The sequence below is a fragment of the Rana temporaria genome, chromosome 13, assembly GCF_905171775.1.
Source record: "Rana temporaria chromosome 13, aRanTem1.1, whole genome shotgun sequence".
Lineage (NCBI taxonomy): Eukaryota > Metazoa > Chordata > Amphibia > Anura > Ranidae > Rana > Rana temporaria.
Window position 1 is genome coordinate 104365789 of NC_053501.1, and position 15373 is coordinate 104381161.

The 15373-nt window shown below is 45.3% G+C and overlaps 1 protein-coding gene across 1 annotated transcript; it reads left to right on the top strand.

Moving 5' to 3' along the window:
* Positions 1-166: 166 nt before the first annotated feature.
* Positions 167-13204, top strand: LOC120920100 (olfactory receptor 2G3-like). The gene is made up of 3 exons (XM_040332013.1): positions 167-1061; positions 1182-1240; positions 13061-13204. The coding sequence occupies exons 1-3, from the start codon at positions 167-169 to the stop codon at positions 13202-13204; spliced, it is 1098 nt and encodes a 365-aa protein (XP_040187947.1).
* Positions 13205-15373: the final 2169 nt, after the last annotated feature.

Consider the following 15373-nt stretch of genomic DNA (forward strand, 5'->3'; position numbering starts at 1 on the left):
AGGCTTATACTCAAGTCAATAAGTTTTCCCATTTTTTTGTGGTAAAATTAGGTGCCACGGCTTATATGCGGGTCGGCTTATTCGCGAGTATATACGGTACATATATTCAATTTAAGATGTTAAAAATGTCTTATATTAGGCAGTAACTGAATAGTAACTGAATATTATGGAAGACGTCAATCAAACATCTCCAGAAAGTTTCATCCTCCTTGGTCTATCTGATGTTCCCCATCTCCAGGCCATCTTCTTCCTTGTGTTCTTTATGATTTACATAATGACGTTGTCAGGAAACCTTCTACTGATCATTGTGGTGAGGATCAACCCAAAGCTACAGACCCCCATGTACTTCTTTCTGAGTAATCTCTCTGTTATAGACATCTGTTTCTCATCCACCATCGTTCCCAAACTTCTCGTGAATACTGTGGTCATGGATAGAAGTATCTCCTTGTTGGGATGTGCAGTACAGATGTACTTCCATTTGGCTTTAGGATCCACAGAGTGTATGATTCTGGCCGTCATGGCGTATGACCGGTTTGCTGCCATCTGTAGACCATTGCACTACAACATCATCATGAGCAAGATGCTTTGTGTCAGTTTAGCTGCATGTTCATGGATTCTAGGATTCACGAACTCCGCCATCCACGTTGTCCTCACCTTCCAACTCCCCTACTGCAAGTCCCACCATGTCAACCACTTCTTCTGTGAGATGCCTCCTTTTTTTCGACTGTCCTGTCGAGAAACACAGCTTAATGAAATAGCCACTTATATTGCAACGGGTATCATTGCTATGTGTTCTTTTTTCTTGACATTTATTTCATATATCCACATCATCTCCACCATCTTGAAAATAAGCTCCTCAAAGGGAAGACTTAAAGCTTTCTCCACGTGTGCTTCTCATCTGACGGTGGTGGTTCTCTACTATGGGACCATCATGTTTGTGTATCTGAGGCCCCGCTCTACGTATTTTGCAGAAACAGACAAAAATGTGTCTATTTTCTATACGGCTGTGACGCCAATGTTGAACCCCATCATCTACAGTATGAGAAACAAGGATGTCAAAGATACAATTAAAGCAAAACCAACATGGGATAAAGATCTAGAAGGCTAACAGGCCATTGTTTAATTTTTGTGCTTAGAGCTAGTAGACCAGACATGCCTTCCAGAGCCGATGCGCCCTATACGCTCACTACGCAAGATGCGTAGGGCCCCGAAAATTACTCTAGGCCCCGGCTTCCCCCTCGTGGGTGTAGGGGCGGTGCCGGTGGAATCAGAGTCCTTCTCCCAGCGATCGTGGAGGGGAAGAGAGAGAGAGCCGCCCGGATGTTTAGAGCGCAGCGCACGCAGGGAACACACAACGATAACAGGTTTCATTTCAATTGCCGTGTCAGATACAGCCCCTCCTCCTGGTCCCGAAACTTTGGTAGACAGATCAGCCGTCCAATCCTGGTGACGGATGATCTGTCAATTAAAGTTCCCCGGCCAGAGGGCGGGGCTGTATATGACGTTGAGCGGCGGGAACACGGCAATTGAAATGAAAGCTGTTATCGATGTGTTCCCTGCGCTGGGCGCTGATCATCTGGGTGGCTCACCTGTTCCTCTCCTTTCCTCCCCTGCACAGGTAGGCTGAATGGTGGGCACAAGGCTGCATTTGGTGGGCACAAGGCTGCATTGGTGGGCACAAGGCTGCATCATGGTGGGCACTGGGCACACGGCTGCATTTGGTGGGCACAAGGCTGCATTTGGTGGGCACTGGGCACAAGGCTGCATGGTGTGCACTGGGCACAAGGCTGCATGGTGGGCACAAGGCTGCATGGTGTGCACTGGGCACAAGGCTGCATGGTTGGCACAAGGCTGCATGGTGGGCACTGGGCACAAGGCTGCGTTTGGTAGGCACAAGGCTGCATTTGGTGGGCACTGGGCACAAGGCTGCAGAGTGTGCACTGGGCACAAGGCTGCATGGTGTGCACTGGGCACAAGGCTGCATGGTGTGCACTGGGCACATGGCTAATGGTTTACATAGCTCACGGCATCACAGGTCAGGTAGAGGGCCCGTAAGCAGAATTTTGCTTAGGGCCCCAGGGAGGTCAGGATCGGCACTGATGCTTTCTCATCGTTTGACACAACTAGATGAGTATTTAGAGAGGACTTTGTATAGGTGGACGCTTAATCAGTTTATTTCTTTAAAAACATTACCTAATTTACACACAGAGCTGTAAAAACCTTGCCTTCACCTCTATGGTTAACCCATGGATCAAGTTAAATGCTTCAAAGTGAGAGGATCCAAGTGGGGCTTTATCGGCTAACACTTGGACCCAGTAATGTATTTAGGTTTTGTGCTGCCCTAGGCCTGACTCGTTCACCACCTAATTTAAATATGACCCACCCCTTCCTGTAAAGGCCACACCCCTTTCTGTTTAAGACCCGCCCTGAAATTTTCAAGTGGGGACACTAGTTCTGAGGGCCTGGGGGTGGGCAATGAATTCCCTTAATTTGCATAGATTTCCTTTCACTTCCTGTTTGGCTATGGGGCAGGAAGTGTAGGGAAATCTCTGCAATGGGACAGGGATGGTAAAAAATTAACCGACAGAGGCCATAACCCTCCCTTACCCTATCCATGAAAAAAAAGTGTTGCCTATAGTTCTAATTTAAACACAAATTTCTGATAATATTATGGAGAGGACTAAGAAGATATAACCATGCCAATGGTGCAGCAGAAAACATATAGCACAGTGAGGAAGGTTTGTGGTCCAGGATGATAGGATAGTCATAATTAGAAGAAGCCCCCCCCTCCCAGTTGTGGAATGCTGGCTGTCCGCATACCAGAAGCAGTGCGGCCACTTTATGGGGGTCGCTAGACTAATTTGCCTATCAGCCCAGTCCGTCCCATAAGACTGGCGCTACACTAACAGTGTAGCGCAAGCCGGCGGGGACTCTTTCCGTGCTGCCCCCCCGCAAAGTTCTGCCCTAGGCCTGGGCGGGATACAGGGTTGCTTGGACCAATACATTTTTATACTAATACTGGGGATTGTAGAGTACAGATGCAATTCTTTCTCTGGGGAGGGCCTGGGCCTGGGGAGTGTGAACGAGTCTAGTGTAGTTCTGCACTTAGGGTCCAGGAACAGAAGCCACTCCAAAAAGAGCAGCAACCAGTTTCTCACTTTCGCCGAGAAGCCTACTGCAAGTTTTTGATGGTACAAAAGAAGATGATATGATGGTCCCATCTACTACGGGTAGAAAGAAAGAGCTCAACAAGGCCAAGTGCAGATTTCCTAGATTAGGTTGAAAGATTAGATTAGACTCCATGATGATTATTAGGCTCTCTATAGTGGTGTAACTACTTGCTTACTGGGCACTTATACCCCCTGCCTGATAAGGCACATTTTCATCTTTTTCACACATATAAAGCTTTTTTTTTTGTAGTATTTAATCACCAATGGGTTTTTTATTTTTTGCTAAACAAACAAAAAAGATTTTGAAAAAAAAAAAACATTTTTCAGATTTTGTTATAACATTTTGCAAACAGGTCATTTTTCTTCTTCATTGATGTGCACTGATGAGGCTGCACTGATAGGTGGCACTGATGAGCACTGATGGCTGACACTGATGGGCACTGATAGGTGGCAATGATGGGCACCGATAAGCACTGGTAGGCAGTTCTGATAGGTAGCACTGATAAATGACACTGATGATGAGGCATTGATTGGCAGCACTGAAGGGCATTGATAGATGGCACTGGTGGGCACTGATTAGCAGTACTGATGGGCACTGATAGAAGGGACTGGTGGTCACTGATCGGCAGCACTGGAGGGCACTGATTAGCAGCACTGGTGGGCACTAAGGGGACCCTCTAACAGAAGCCGGTTAATTACTTTCTTCTTTTCTTCATGCTGTTTTTAATCCGTTGGCATGTAAGTGCATTACTTTTAATAAAGTCCTGTTAAAAAAATGTACACTATTTTGGCGTTTTTTCTCTCATTGGGGTATGCCATTTGGTGCTATGTCCTCGTACACACGACCGAGGAACTCGTCGTAATTGAAACATCGTTTTCCTCGACGAGTTCCTTGTTAGGCTTGTCGAGAAACTTGACAAGCTTTCTTTGCGTACACACTGTCAAGACCAAATCTCCTCGTCCTTAAAAGCGGTGATGTACAACAAATACAACGGCAGGGGAAGTTCGATTCCACTGGCACAACCCTTGGGGCTGCTTTTGCTAATCTCATGTTACTGCGTGTTAAGTAAAAGTTTGGTAAGAGACGATTTGCACTTTTCAGACTGTTACAGCGTGACGAATGTGTTATCTCCATGACAAACGCTACTTTTACCGAAGGTGCGCTCCCGTCTCATACTTTATTCTGAGCATGCGCGGGATTCTTAGCATACACACAATCGTGTTTCTCGTCGAAAACCAGCCCGACGATGAACACGACAAGGAAATTGAGACTCCCATAGAAGAAAAAGAGAACTTGTTTTCTTTTTTTCTCGTCGAGTTCCTCGAGTTTCCTCGATGAAAAACATACACACGACCGTTTTCCTCGGCAAAAAAGCTCTGCCACCAAGTTTCTTGATGGATTCTGTCGAGGAAAACGGTCGTGTGAACGAGGCCTAAGGCTGGAATAAGAGGATCTATTGATTTCCCCACTGGCTGTTTGGAGTGATCTCCCCCTGCCTTTCTCATGTGGTTTTCTCAACGGTGTTGGAGTATCTGAGATATAAGAGCCTTTTTGACCTCCCATAATAGGAGATCAACGCTCTCTGGTAAGAGCACATCCTTAATTTGTGATGGTTTAATCACAAGCTGGAGGATTATGTTGGTGATTCAATGGTCAAGATACCTGTTCACTTATTTATGTCACGTTGGTGACTCATGGACTCAAGGTTTTGTTGATCAATATTATTATTATTTTTTATTTTTGGCGCAACACAAATTTTTTACATACACATTTTTTACATAGTTACATAGTAATTTGAAAGGAAACCTCTGAGGGTAAAAGTCAATAGACACTTGAAAAAGGGCGTACCATCATCCTGAATATAGATATATGGAGAAATTGGTTCTGAGGTCCCCAAACCAGAGAACCAAAAATGGGGGGGGGTGGGGGGGGCCTATTGTTGGACTATCGCAGTACTGGTAATATGGATATAGAATGTACAAACAGGGATGTAAAAATATATAAAAAACATTTTATTGAATACAGCATCAGTAAAAACACAGCAGGGGGTGGAAAATAAAAGAAATAGCGACCAAAACAACACCAGTATACGATTCCCCAGGAGGGGGAGTAGAACAGTGGGTTGAGAGTCATGACAATCAGAAAAGAGACACAATGCAGCGCCTTCTGAGCGTAGCAGGTGTATTTAATATTGGAAAATTGTTAAAACATGTAGATAACCTACTCACAATGCTGGTGTAGGTAGAAGCATAACAGATTGAAAAGAATTAATCCGCGGGGGTCCCGGAGACGACGAGATGTCCTCATGCTGGCATACAGTGTTGTCCTGGTCTGTACTGCAGCCGCGACGGGAACCAAAAGCGCCCTCGGAACTGACATGCACGGTACAGGTCTCCACTGTGTGCTGCTGCTGCTGCTGCTGCCGACTTCACATCCGGGCGCGGGAGGTGCGCGCGTTCGAGACTTTTAAGTCTCTTCTTCAGGCCGCTTCATCAGAAGCATGTCTAAGAAAACCCACAGGCGAGTGGGGCGGGTGCCACCACACAGGGTCCCGTATGGCGACCGGGGGGCACGCGTATGCATGGATGGACCTACTGCTGGAATACAAGGAATGTGTTCCATGTAGGGGGCCCCGGAAACGGGAGCCCAAGTTCTGACATGGGTGGTGAGGCCACATATGACCTCCACGGGGGGTCCATGTAAACACACAGCTCCCGGTTCTCACTCTGTAACAAGCCCCTAGTGGCTGATTCGCGAGGTGACCTATATCTACGTGACCTCGCGCGTATAACTGCGGCGGCTGGTCGGCAAGTAGTTAAAGCAATCTACTGAGCTGGCCAGAACCACCTCTGGAGGGATTCTGTTTCACATTTCCACAGCTCTTACTGTTAAGAAACCTTTCCGTATTTGGAGATGAAATCTCTTTTCCCCTAGAAGTAAAGAGTGCCCCTTGTCTTTTGTGTTAACCGTAAAGTGAGTAACTCAACACCAAGTTCACTATATGGACCCTTTTTATATTTGTACATGTTGATCAGATCCCCCCTTAATCTCCTCTTCTCAAGAGAGAGTAAATTCAGTTCCTCTAATCTTTCCTCATAGCTGAGCTCCTCCATGCCTCTTATCAGTTTGGTTGCCCTTCTCTGCACTTTCTCCAGTTCACCGATATCCTTTTTGAGAACTGGTGCCCAAAACTGAACTGCATATTCCAGATGAGGTCTTACTAATGATTTGTACAGGGGCAAAATTATATCTCTCTCTCTCTGGAGTCCATACCTCTCTTAATACAAGAAAGGACTTGAGAACGCCTGAGAAAGTCTATAGGATTCAACAGTAAAAATCCCCATTATGCTGGAGAGGTTGCAATCAAATAGGCAGCATGGCCCACATATAGCGGGATTGCATTAAAATAAAGGAATTCTGGCAAGAGATATAAACCTATATAAGTAATTTACAGGGAAGGAGATATTAAAAGACCCATAGACATGTCTATTTCACAGATCAAGTAACACAAAAAAAACAATATAAAAGAACAATGATCCCTCACTTATTGAATGCAGGAAAATGAATAATTCCTAAAAAATGGCTTGATCCGGAAAGGTCCATGATAAAATAATGGTTCGTGAGAATAGATTATGGGCCAGATTCAGGTATGAGATACGACGGCGTATCTCCAGATATGCCGTCGTATCTCTGAGTTTGCGGCGTCGTATCTATGCGCCTGATTCTTAGAATCAGTTACGCATAGATTTGACTAAGATCCGACCGGCGTAAGTCTCTTACGCCGTCGTATCTTAGTTGCAATTTTACGCTGACCGCTAGGTGGGGCTTCCGTATATTTACGTGAGGAATATGCAAATTAGGTAGATACGCCGATTCAGAAACGTACATCTGGCCGGCGAATTTTTTTACGTCGTTTACGTTAGGCTTTTTCAGGCGTAAAGTTACCCCTGCTATATGAGGCGTATCCTATGTTAAGTATGGACGTCGTTCCCGCGTTGAATTTTGAAAATGTTACGTTGTTTGCGTAAGTCGTTCGCGAATAGGGCTTTGCGTAATTTACGTTCACGTCGAAAGCATTGGCTTTTTGCGGGTTAATTTGGAGCATGCGCACTGGGTTACATTCACGGACGTCGCATGCGCCGTTAGTCAAAAACGTCATTTACGTGGGGTCATGTTTTATTTACATAAAACACGCCCACCTCTTCACAATTTGAATTAGGCGCGCTTACGCCGGCAGATTTACGCTACGCCGCCACAACTTAGGGCGCAGGTTCTTGGTGAATACAGAACCTGCCTCACTAAGTTACGGCGGCGTAGCGTATCTGAGATACGCTACACCCACACAAAATTATGCCCATCTACCTGAATCTACCCCTATATCTATAAAATGGAATAGCTAAGTAGTAGAGAAGAGGACGAGGAAGCAAGATTTAATATGGTATTGAAAAATAGATAGAGTTAAAAAAAAAAGAAGTACCGTATACAGAAAAATGGATGTGGTGGGTAGTGGATAGGAGGAGGAGCATGGGAGAAGAGTGACCACATTTTTGGTGGAGGAGGACAAAATGCACAGGAGGTTAAAGAGAGTAATGTATTTTAACTGTCTTGGTTAAAAAAAAATGAAATGTATACAAATGTTGTTCATAACATAAAACCAAATAAAGATTAAAAAAAAAGTAAATATCGGATGAATATAGAAGTGAATTGAAATTCTGTGCAGGCAACTGGATGAGCCCAATATTGATGCAATATTTCAGATTGGTTCGTCTTCTTTTAGTTTACCAGCAACTACCGTATATACTCGAGTATAAGCCAACCCGAATATAAGCTGAGGCACCTAATTTTACTACAAAAAATTGGGAAAACTTATTGACTGGAGTATAAGTCTAGGGTGGGAAATGCAGCAGCTACTGTAAGTGGAAAAGAGGGTCAACAATGCCCATCTGCAGCCTCTCTTTGCCCATCTGCAGCCTCACTGTGCCCATTTTCAGCCTCGCTGTGCCCCTTTGCAACCTTACTGTGCCCGTCTGCAGCCTCACTGTGCCCATCTGCAGCCTCACTGTCCATTTGCAGCCTCACTGTACCCATTTGCAGCCTCACTTTGCCCATCTGCAGCCTCACTGTGCCCATCGGCAGCCTCACTGTGCCCATTTGCTGCCTCACTGTGCCCATCGGCAGCCTCACTGTGCCCATCGGCAGCCTCACTGTGCCCATCGGCAGCCTCACTGTGCCCATTTGCTGCCTCACTGTGCCCATCTGCAGTCTCACTTTGCCCATTTACAGCCTCAATGTGTCCGTTTGCTGCCTCACTGTGCCCATCTGCAGCCCCACTGTGCCCATTTTCAGCCTCACTGTGCCCATCTGTAGCCTCACTGTGCCCATCTGCAGCCTCACTGTGCCCATTTGCAGCCTCATGTACCTTTGATCTCCCGCTGTGTCATGCAACTGGCATCCACTGTAACAAAGCCCCGCCTTCTCTTCGTCCGTAATAGACAGAAAGCTGATTCAGTTTCCCAGCATTGTTATCAATGTTCAGTGTTCCGTCTATCACGGAGGAGGCGGGGATTTGTTACAGTGGACAGCCGCCGATTGCCATTAAGACTGCATAACACAGCGGGAGACCCTCACTCGACAATAAGCCGAGGGGGGCTTTTTCAGCATAAAAAAATGTGCTGAAATTGTCGGCTTATGCTCGAGTATATACGCGACATTCATAGGCGTGCGCACAGGGTGTGCCAGGTGTGCCCAGGCACACCCTAATCACCCTGTGCAGCACAGATTCCCCCTACTTCTCTTCCCCTTTCTCCCACAGCGCTTCCGGATTCCCTCCTCTCCTTTCCCGCTGGCTGTTGCTGCGGAGATGTTTTAGGATGAGTGGGTGAAGGGGACGGTAAATATGTATTCCCTTTCTGATTGAACATTGTGAGTTATCAGTAATACTTGTTTGAGCTTTGGGGTGCACACCCTAATGCAATAGGCTGCGCACACCAATAGGTACATCGTACAAGCACTGACCTGCCTGAATATAAATTGAATGGACTATTTGGTATATAGTTGTTGGTAAATTTTAAAGAAGATTATTAAAGGATTCTACAATGAGATAGTAAAATGTAAAGCATGCTTTAAAGATTTAAAAAGAAAAAAAAAAAAAGAAAAAAATAATAATGATCATGACTAGACTGTAATAACAATTAAAACAAACAAAAAAAAAAAGGACAGACAATGCATAAAGTTAACTTTATACGCAACATTCTTTAAGAAAATAAATCAGACAAATATTCACAAAGGACCAGAGGCCTTTCTACTGGGAGATACTAAAACTAAATAAAACTGGATTCAACCTCCGAGGGACCAAAATGTGCTTCTTACATCATATATAAGAAGACAACTTCAATACACGGAAAAGCACTTGGTCTTCACCCATTGAGCATAACAACAGAATGTTCTGAAAGTCAATGAATACAATTTGAAAAAGAAGCAAAATATTCAAACATTTTTTACTTTTTTTGCAAATTAAGTTATAATGATATGATGTTGTCTTTTCCTTTGGTCTATACAAGCACTACTACCCAGAAAGGTAAGTCACAGAACTATATGATCCAAATATATGCATTATATAGCAACATAAATTGTGTTTCACCCTATGGATTCATTTTCAAAGTGGGCATATTGGTTATCTTTGCAATAGAAGGATAGCCCTATGGCCCCTTTCACACTTGCGGACAGTGGGCCATATTCTCAGAGACTTACGTTGGCGTATCAGTAGATACGCCGTCGTAAGTCCGAATCTGCGCCGTCGTATATTTAAGCGTATTCTGGAAAACAGATACACTTAAATTTGGCTAAGATACGAGCGGCGTAAGTCTCCTACGCCGTCGTATCTTAGGGTGCATATTTACGCTGGCCGCTAGGTGGCGCTTCCGTTGTTTTCCGCGTTGAATATGCAAATGAGCAAGATACGCCGATTCACGAAACGTACGTACGTACGCCCATCGCAATTAGTTACGCCGTTTACTTAAGACATACGCCGGCGTAAAGATAAAGCTGGTCTCTAGGTGGCGTAGCCCATGCAAAGTATGGACGTCGGAACAAGCGTAACTTTTTATGTCGTTTGCGTAAGTCGTACGCGAATAGGGCTGTGCGTAAGTTACGTTCACGTCGTAGGCATTCTATCTTAGGCATTCTATCCGACGCATGTGCACTGGGATACGTCCACGGACGGCACATGCGCCGTACGTTCAAAACTTAATTTACCTGGGGTCATGCTTTATTTGCATAAAACACACCCACCTCTTCCCAATTTGAATTAGGCGCGCTTACGTCGGCCTATTTACGCTACACCGCCGTAACTTAGGACGCAAGTGCTTTGTGAATACAGCACTTGCCTCTCTAAGTAGCGGCGGCGTAGCGTAAATAAGATACGCTACGCCCACACAACGTAAAGCCGCCCTACGTGAATCTAGGCCAGTATGTCCGTATTTCATCCATCCGTTTTCGGATAGGGATCACAAAAAATTGCCGTGCAGGCCCAGCCCAGACATGTTTCCTCAGTATAGACTTTTTCAATGGGACGAAACATGTCTGGGCGGGGCCTGCACGGCATATTTTTGTGCAAATTTTTATGATCCCTATACGTACTATCACCGCCGAGGGAGGTAGCTGTTCTGGCTGGGGAAGTGAGCGGGCAAGTGGAGAGTGAGATCTGCTGGGTGTTCTGTGTCCGTCGTGACCGCAATAACCTAACCTCTTATGCCGTGTACACACGGTCGTTTTTCGGCATTGAAAAAAAAAATCTTTTTAAAAACGTCATTTAAAATCATCGTGTGTAGGCTTCAAATCATTTTTCGGCTTCTGAAAAACGAAAAAAAAAATGTTGTTTTTCGGTTTGTAAAAAATGATCGTGTGTGGGCTAAAATGACGTTTTAAACCCGCGCATGCCCAGAAGCGAGTTATGTGACGGGAGCGCTCGTTCAGGTAAAACTACCATTCATAATGGAGTAAGCACATTCATCACGCTGTAACAGACAAAAAAGCGTGAAACGTCTTTTACTAACACGGAATCAGCTAAAGCAGCCCAAAGGCAAATAGAACTTCCCCTTTTTCAAAAACGATGGTGTGTGGGCAACATCGTTTTTAATGATGAAGTTGGAAAAACGTCGTTTTTTGGACATGCTGAAAAACAAAAAAAAATGAATGCCGAAAAAAGACCGTGTGTACGCGGCATAACTGCAAGTCTCCTTCATTAGAGAACTTTTTTGATTGAAGTGTCTGTGTGAATTTTATAACATGTGAGTACGATGAGTGAGGATTTGTGAGCACTTTTTATGTAAATTGGTTTTACATACTTCACCATTGGAAGCATTTTATTTATTTTTTCATGTGGATTTGATTGATTTGTGATCACCGTTGGAATTGTCTATCAACCCGGGTGGGCTATCAAGCTATTGTCCTGAACATGTGAATGTGAGGCATATTGTTTTGGTGAGTTTTTTTCCTTTGGGAGTGGATTCACAAGCACATGAGGTGTGGTGGAAAGTTTGTATCAAGATTTCTTCAAGGAAGATACCATTCATTGATCAATCACTGCTTAATCACTTGAAGATTGGTGTGATTTATGGACACTTTTATTTTATTTTCAACTTTCTTTATATGTTTATGGATCATTCACATGCACTATTAAAGTGGTTGTAAACCCACTATTTGGACTTTTACCTACAGGTAAGCCTACAACAAGGCTTACCTGTAGGTAAGGGGAATATCTCCTAAACCTGCACGGTTTAGGAGATATTACCCCCGCAATGCGGGCGGCGCATGCGCAGGGGGGAATCCACGGCTGAAGGACCGGCATCTGCCGGACCCTGCCGATTTTAAAACTCCCGCGCGCACGCGCGGGAGTGACGTCATCGCCGCTCCAGCCAATCACAGCGCTGGAGCGGCGATACCCGGAAGACACGCCGGAGCAAGATGACATCCTGCTCGGCGTGGACCAGGTAAGTGGTACACACCTCGTTCCGAGGTAAGTATTTCATAATAGGCTAGTATGCGGTGCATACTAGCCTATTATGCCTTTTGCATTGCAGGTTTGGGGGGAAAAAAAAAAAGTTTATGCGGTTTACAACCGCTTTAATTCACTTTCACTTGTTCATTTTTATGTGCTAATTTTTATGTGTTGATTTTCGGGAGTAACTAAATAAATGTATTTTTCGGACTAAAACGAAATTCCGAAACAAAATATTTCAGTGTGCGCATATCTACTTTCCATTACTTCATTCATTTAGAAGGTGTGTTTTGGTGGAAATGGCACCAAAGTTGCCGAAAGTGTGATTTTCTTTTTTTAAAGCAGAACTCTGCAGAAAGTATAACTGCTCCATTGCCTCCATTGGGACTCCTCCCCAGGGGCGGACTGACCATTCGGGCACTCGGGCATTGCCCGAGAGCCCCATGCCACTAGGGGGCCCCATCAGGGTTGCCAGCCTCAGTAAAACCAGGGACGGTATGTAAAAATGTGTGTTTTTTTTACATCTGTCCCTGAAATATCCCTTACCAACATCCTTTTGGTCTAAAAATCCCCAAAATATAGCTGCCCCGCCTCTTCAGTACCTTTTCAGTGTGTGTATGTGTATTCTGTGTGTATGTATACTGTGTGGCCCCATAATCTATTGCCTGGGGGTCCCAAAATATCCTATTGCCTGGGGGCCCCATGATCTCCGTTTGCCCGGGGGCCCCATGATCTCCTTTTGCCCGGAGGCCCCATGATCTTCTTTTGCCTGGGGACCCCATGAGTTGTCAGTCCACCCCTGCTCCTCCCACACTTCAAGGATTAAATGCTTGTTTACATCCATGGGACTGAAAAAAGTCGTTTTACTTACCTGATCTTCTCTTCCTGCAGGTTCCTCTGTTTTGCACTATTTTCTGCAGCCTCCTCTCCCCTATCCTCCGGCAGATGGATGCTCCATACATCGTCAAGACTGATGAAGAGCTCATTGGATGCATTGGACGTGACACAGAGGAACAGTCCACTGCTGGAGCATAGGGGAGCATCGTCTACTGGGGGAGCAGAGGATTGGGTAAGTAAAACTGATTTGCCTGCCCCCTAGACCTAAACAAACAATTAACCCTTGCAACCCCACTGTAAGGGATACAATTTTACTAAGTACAACACTAAATCGAGAAGATGTGAATGTAGCCTCAAGTTTTATTATTTTGACTGTTTTCAGAAAAACTAATAAAATAGATATGTGCAGTGCTATAAACATTGTCTACATTTATTAAAGCCAGCCATGGTATGAATCTCGACTGGTTCATCAGGAACCAGACGAGATTCGAACCAAGTGTGGACAGGCTAAAAAGTACCAAGTTGATTGATCGACAACCTGGGTACAACCAGTGTACCAGAATTGCTTGCGTTTATCACTAGTTGCTGCTATAGCTGCTAGCAATAATCACTGTTTTCTCCTGGCAGGGATGGCTTCCCAAGCCACCCCCCCCTGCTGGGAGCAGACAATTGCTTGGCAGAAGGGATTCCCATGTCAGAACTGTCTGTGTTGATTGGGGAGTCATGCTAATTTTTTTCTGTGGTTGCAGGAAATACATTTGCACCATCTATAGCCTGCCTAATAGTCTTTTTAATGTATTCTACACATTTTGCATTTTGAAAATCTAAATAGCAATAACTAAAGCCGAACTCCAGGTTGGGCACAAAGCTTCTATTTGGGAATGCAAACTTTAAAATGGTTGTTCAGGGCAGTGCATGAAGATGCTATCTTTCACCACCGACCCGGCCTGAATGATCACATGCAGTTTTAGTGCAATACAGTGGAACCTCGGATTGCGAGTAAAGCGGTTAACGAGCGTTTCACAATATGAGCACTGGGGGGCATATTCTTAAATATCTGAGGCGGCGGAACGTATGTCCTTTACGTTACGCCGCCGCAAGTTTTAGTGGCAAGTGCCTGATTCCCAAACCACTTACCTGTAAACTTGCGGCGGCGTCGCGTAAAGTCCACCCGCGCAAGCCCTCCTAATTCAAATGATCCTGGTAGGGGGCGTGGATCATTTAAATTAGGCGCGCTCCCGCGCCAATCGTAATGCGCATGCTCCGTCGGGTAAATTACCCGACGTGCATTGCGCTAAATGACGTCTCACGGACGTCATTTGTTTTGACTGTAACGTAAATGGCGTCCAGCGCCATTCACGGACGACTTACGCAAACGACGTTAAATTTTAAAATTTCGACGCGGGATCGACGGCCATACTTAACATTGAGTACGCCACCTAGGGGGCATCTTTATCTTTACGCCGCGTATCGCTTACGGAAACGACGTTAAAACACTACGGCGGGCAAGCGTACGTTAGAGAATCGGCGTGACTAGTCATTTGCATATTCTACGCTGACCGCCACCTAGAGGTCAGCGTAAATATTGCAGCCTAAGATACAACGGCGCAGGCCGTCGTATCTTAGGCATGTTTAAGTGTATCTCAGTTTGAGAATACACTTAAACATAGGATCGGACTTACGTCTGCGTATCTGCTGATACACAGGCGTAAAGTATTTGAGAATATGGCCCCGGATTTTTAAAAATCCTGAATCAGTTTGCGAGTGTTGTCACGCAAAATGAGCAGGATTTAAGCCACAGCGGTGTGCAGTACCGCGTTTGACCTAAGGTGGGGGGGCGCTGGAGCCGAGCGGAGCCGTTCGGAGCCCTTCGGAAATGCTGAGAAAACCTCTGGAATACTCCGTTCCCGAGCCTTTCAGAGGTTTTTCAAGTTCAACCGAGCTGTCCTCTGGCCTTTCCGAGTGTTTCGGCGCCCCCCACCCCTTGCCACATGCAGTATTGCATGCCATTGAAGTCAATGCGGAACGAATAATTTTTGTTTCCATTGACTTCTATGGGGAAACTCGCTTTGATATGCGAGTACTTTGGATTACGAGCATTCTCCAGGAACGGATTATGCTTTTAATACCAGGTTCCACTGTAACTCTTACCATGCCATTGTATATATCAGTGGCGGCTGGTGCTCAAAATTTTTGGGGGGGCGCAAACGAAGAAAAAAAAATCGCAGCCTCACTGTGCCCATCAAATGCAGCCACTGTTCCATCAATTCGCACCACTGTGCCATGCCATCAAATGCAGCCACTGTACCATGCCATCAAATGCAGCCACTGTGCCATGCCATCAATTGTGGTCACTGTGCCAATTGT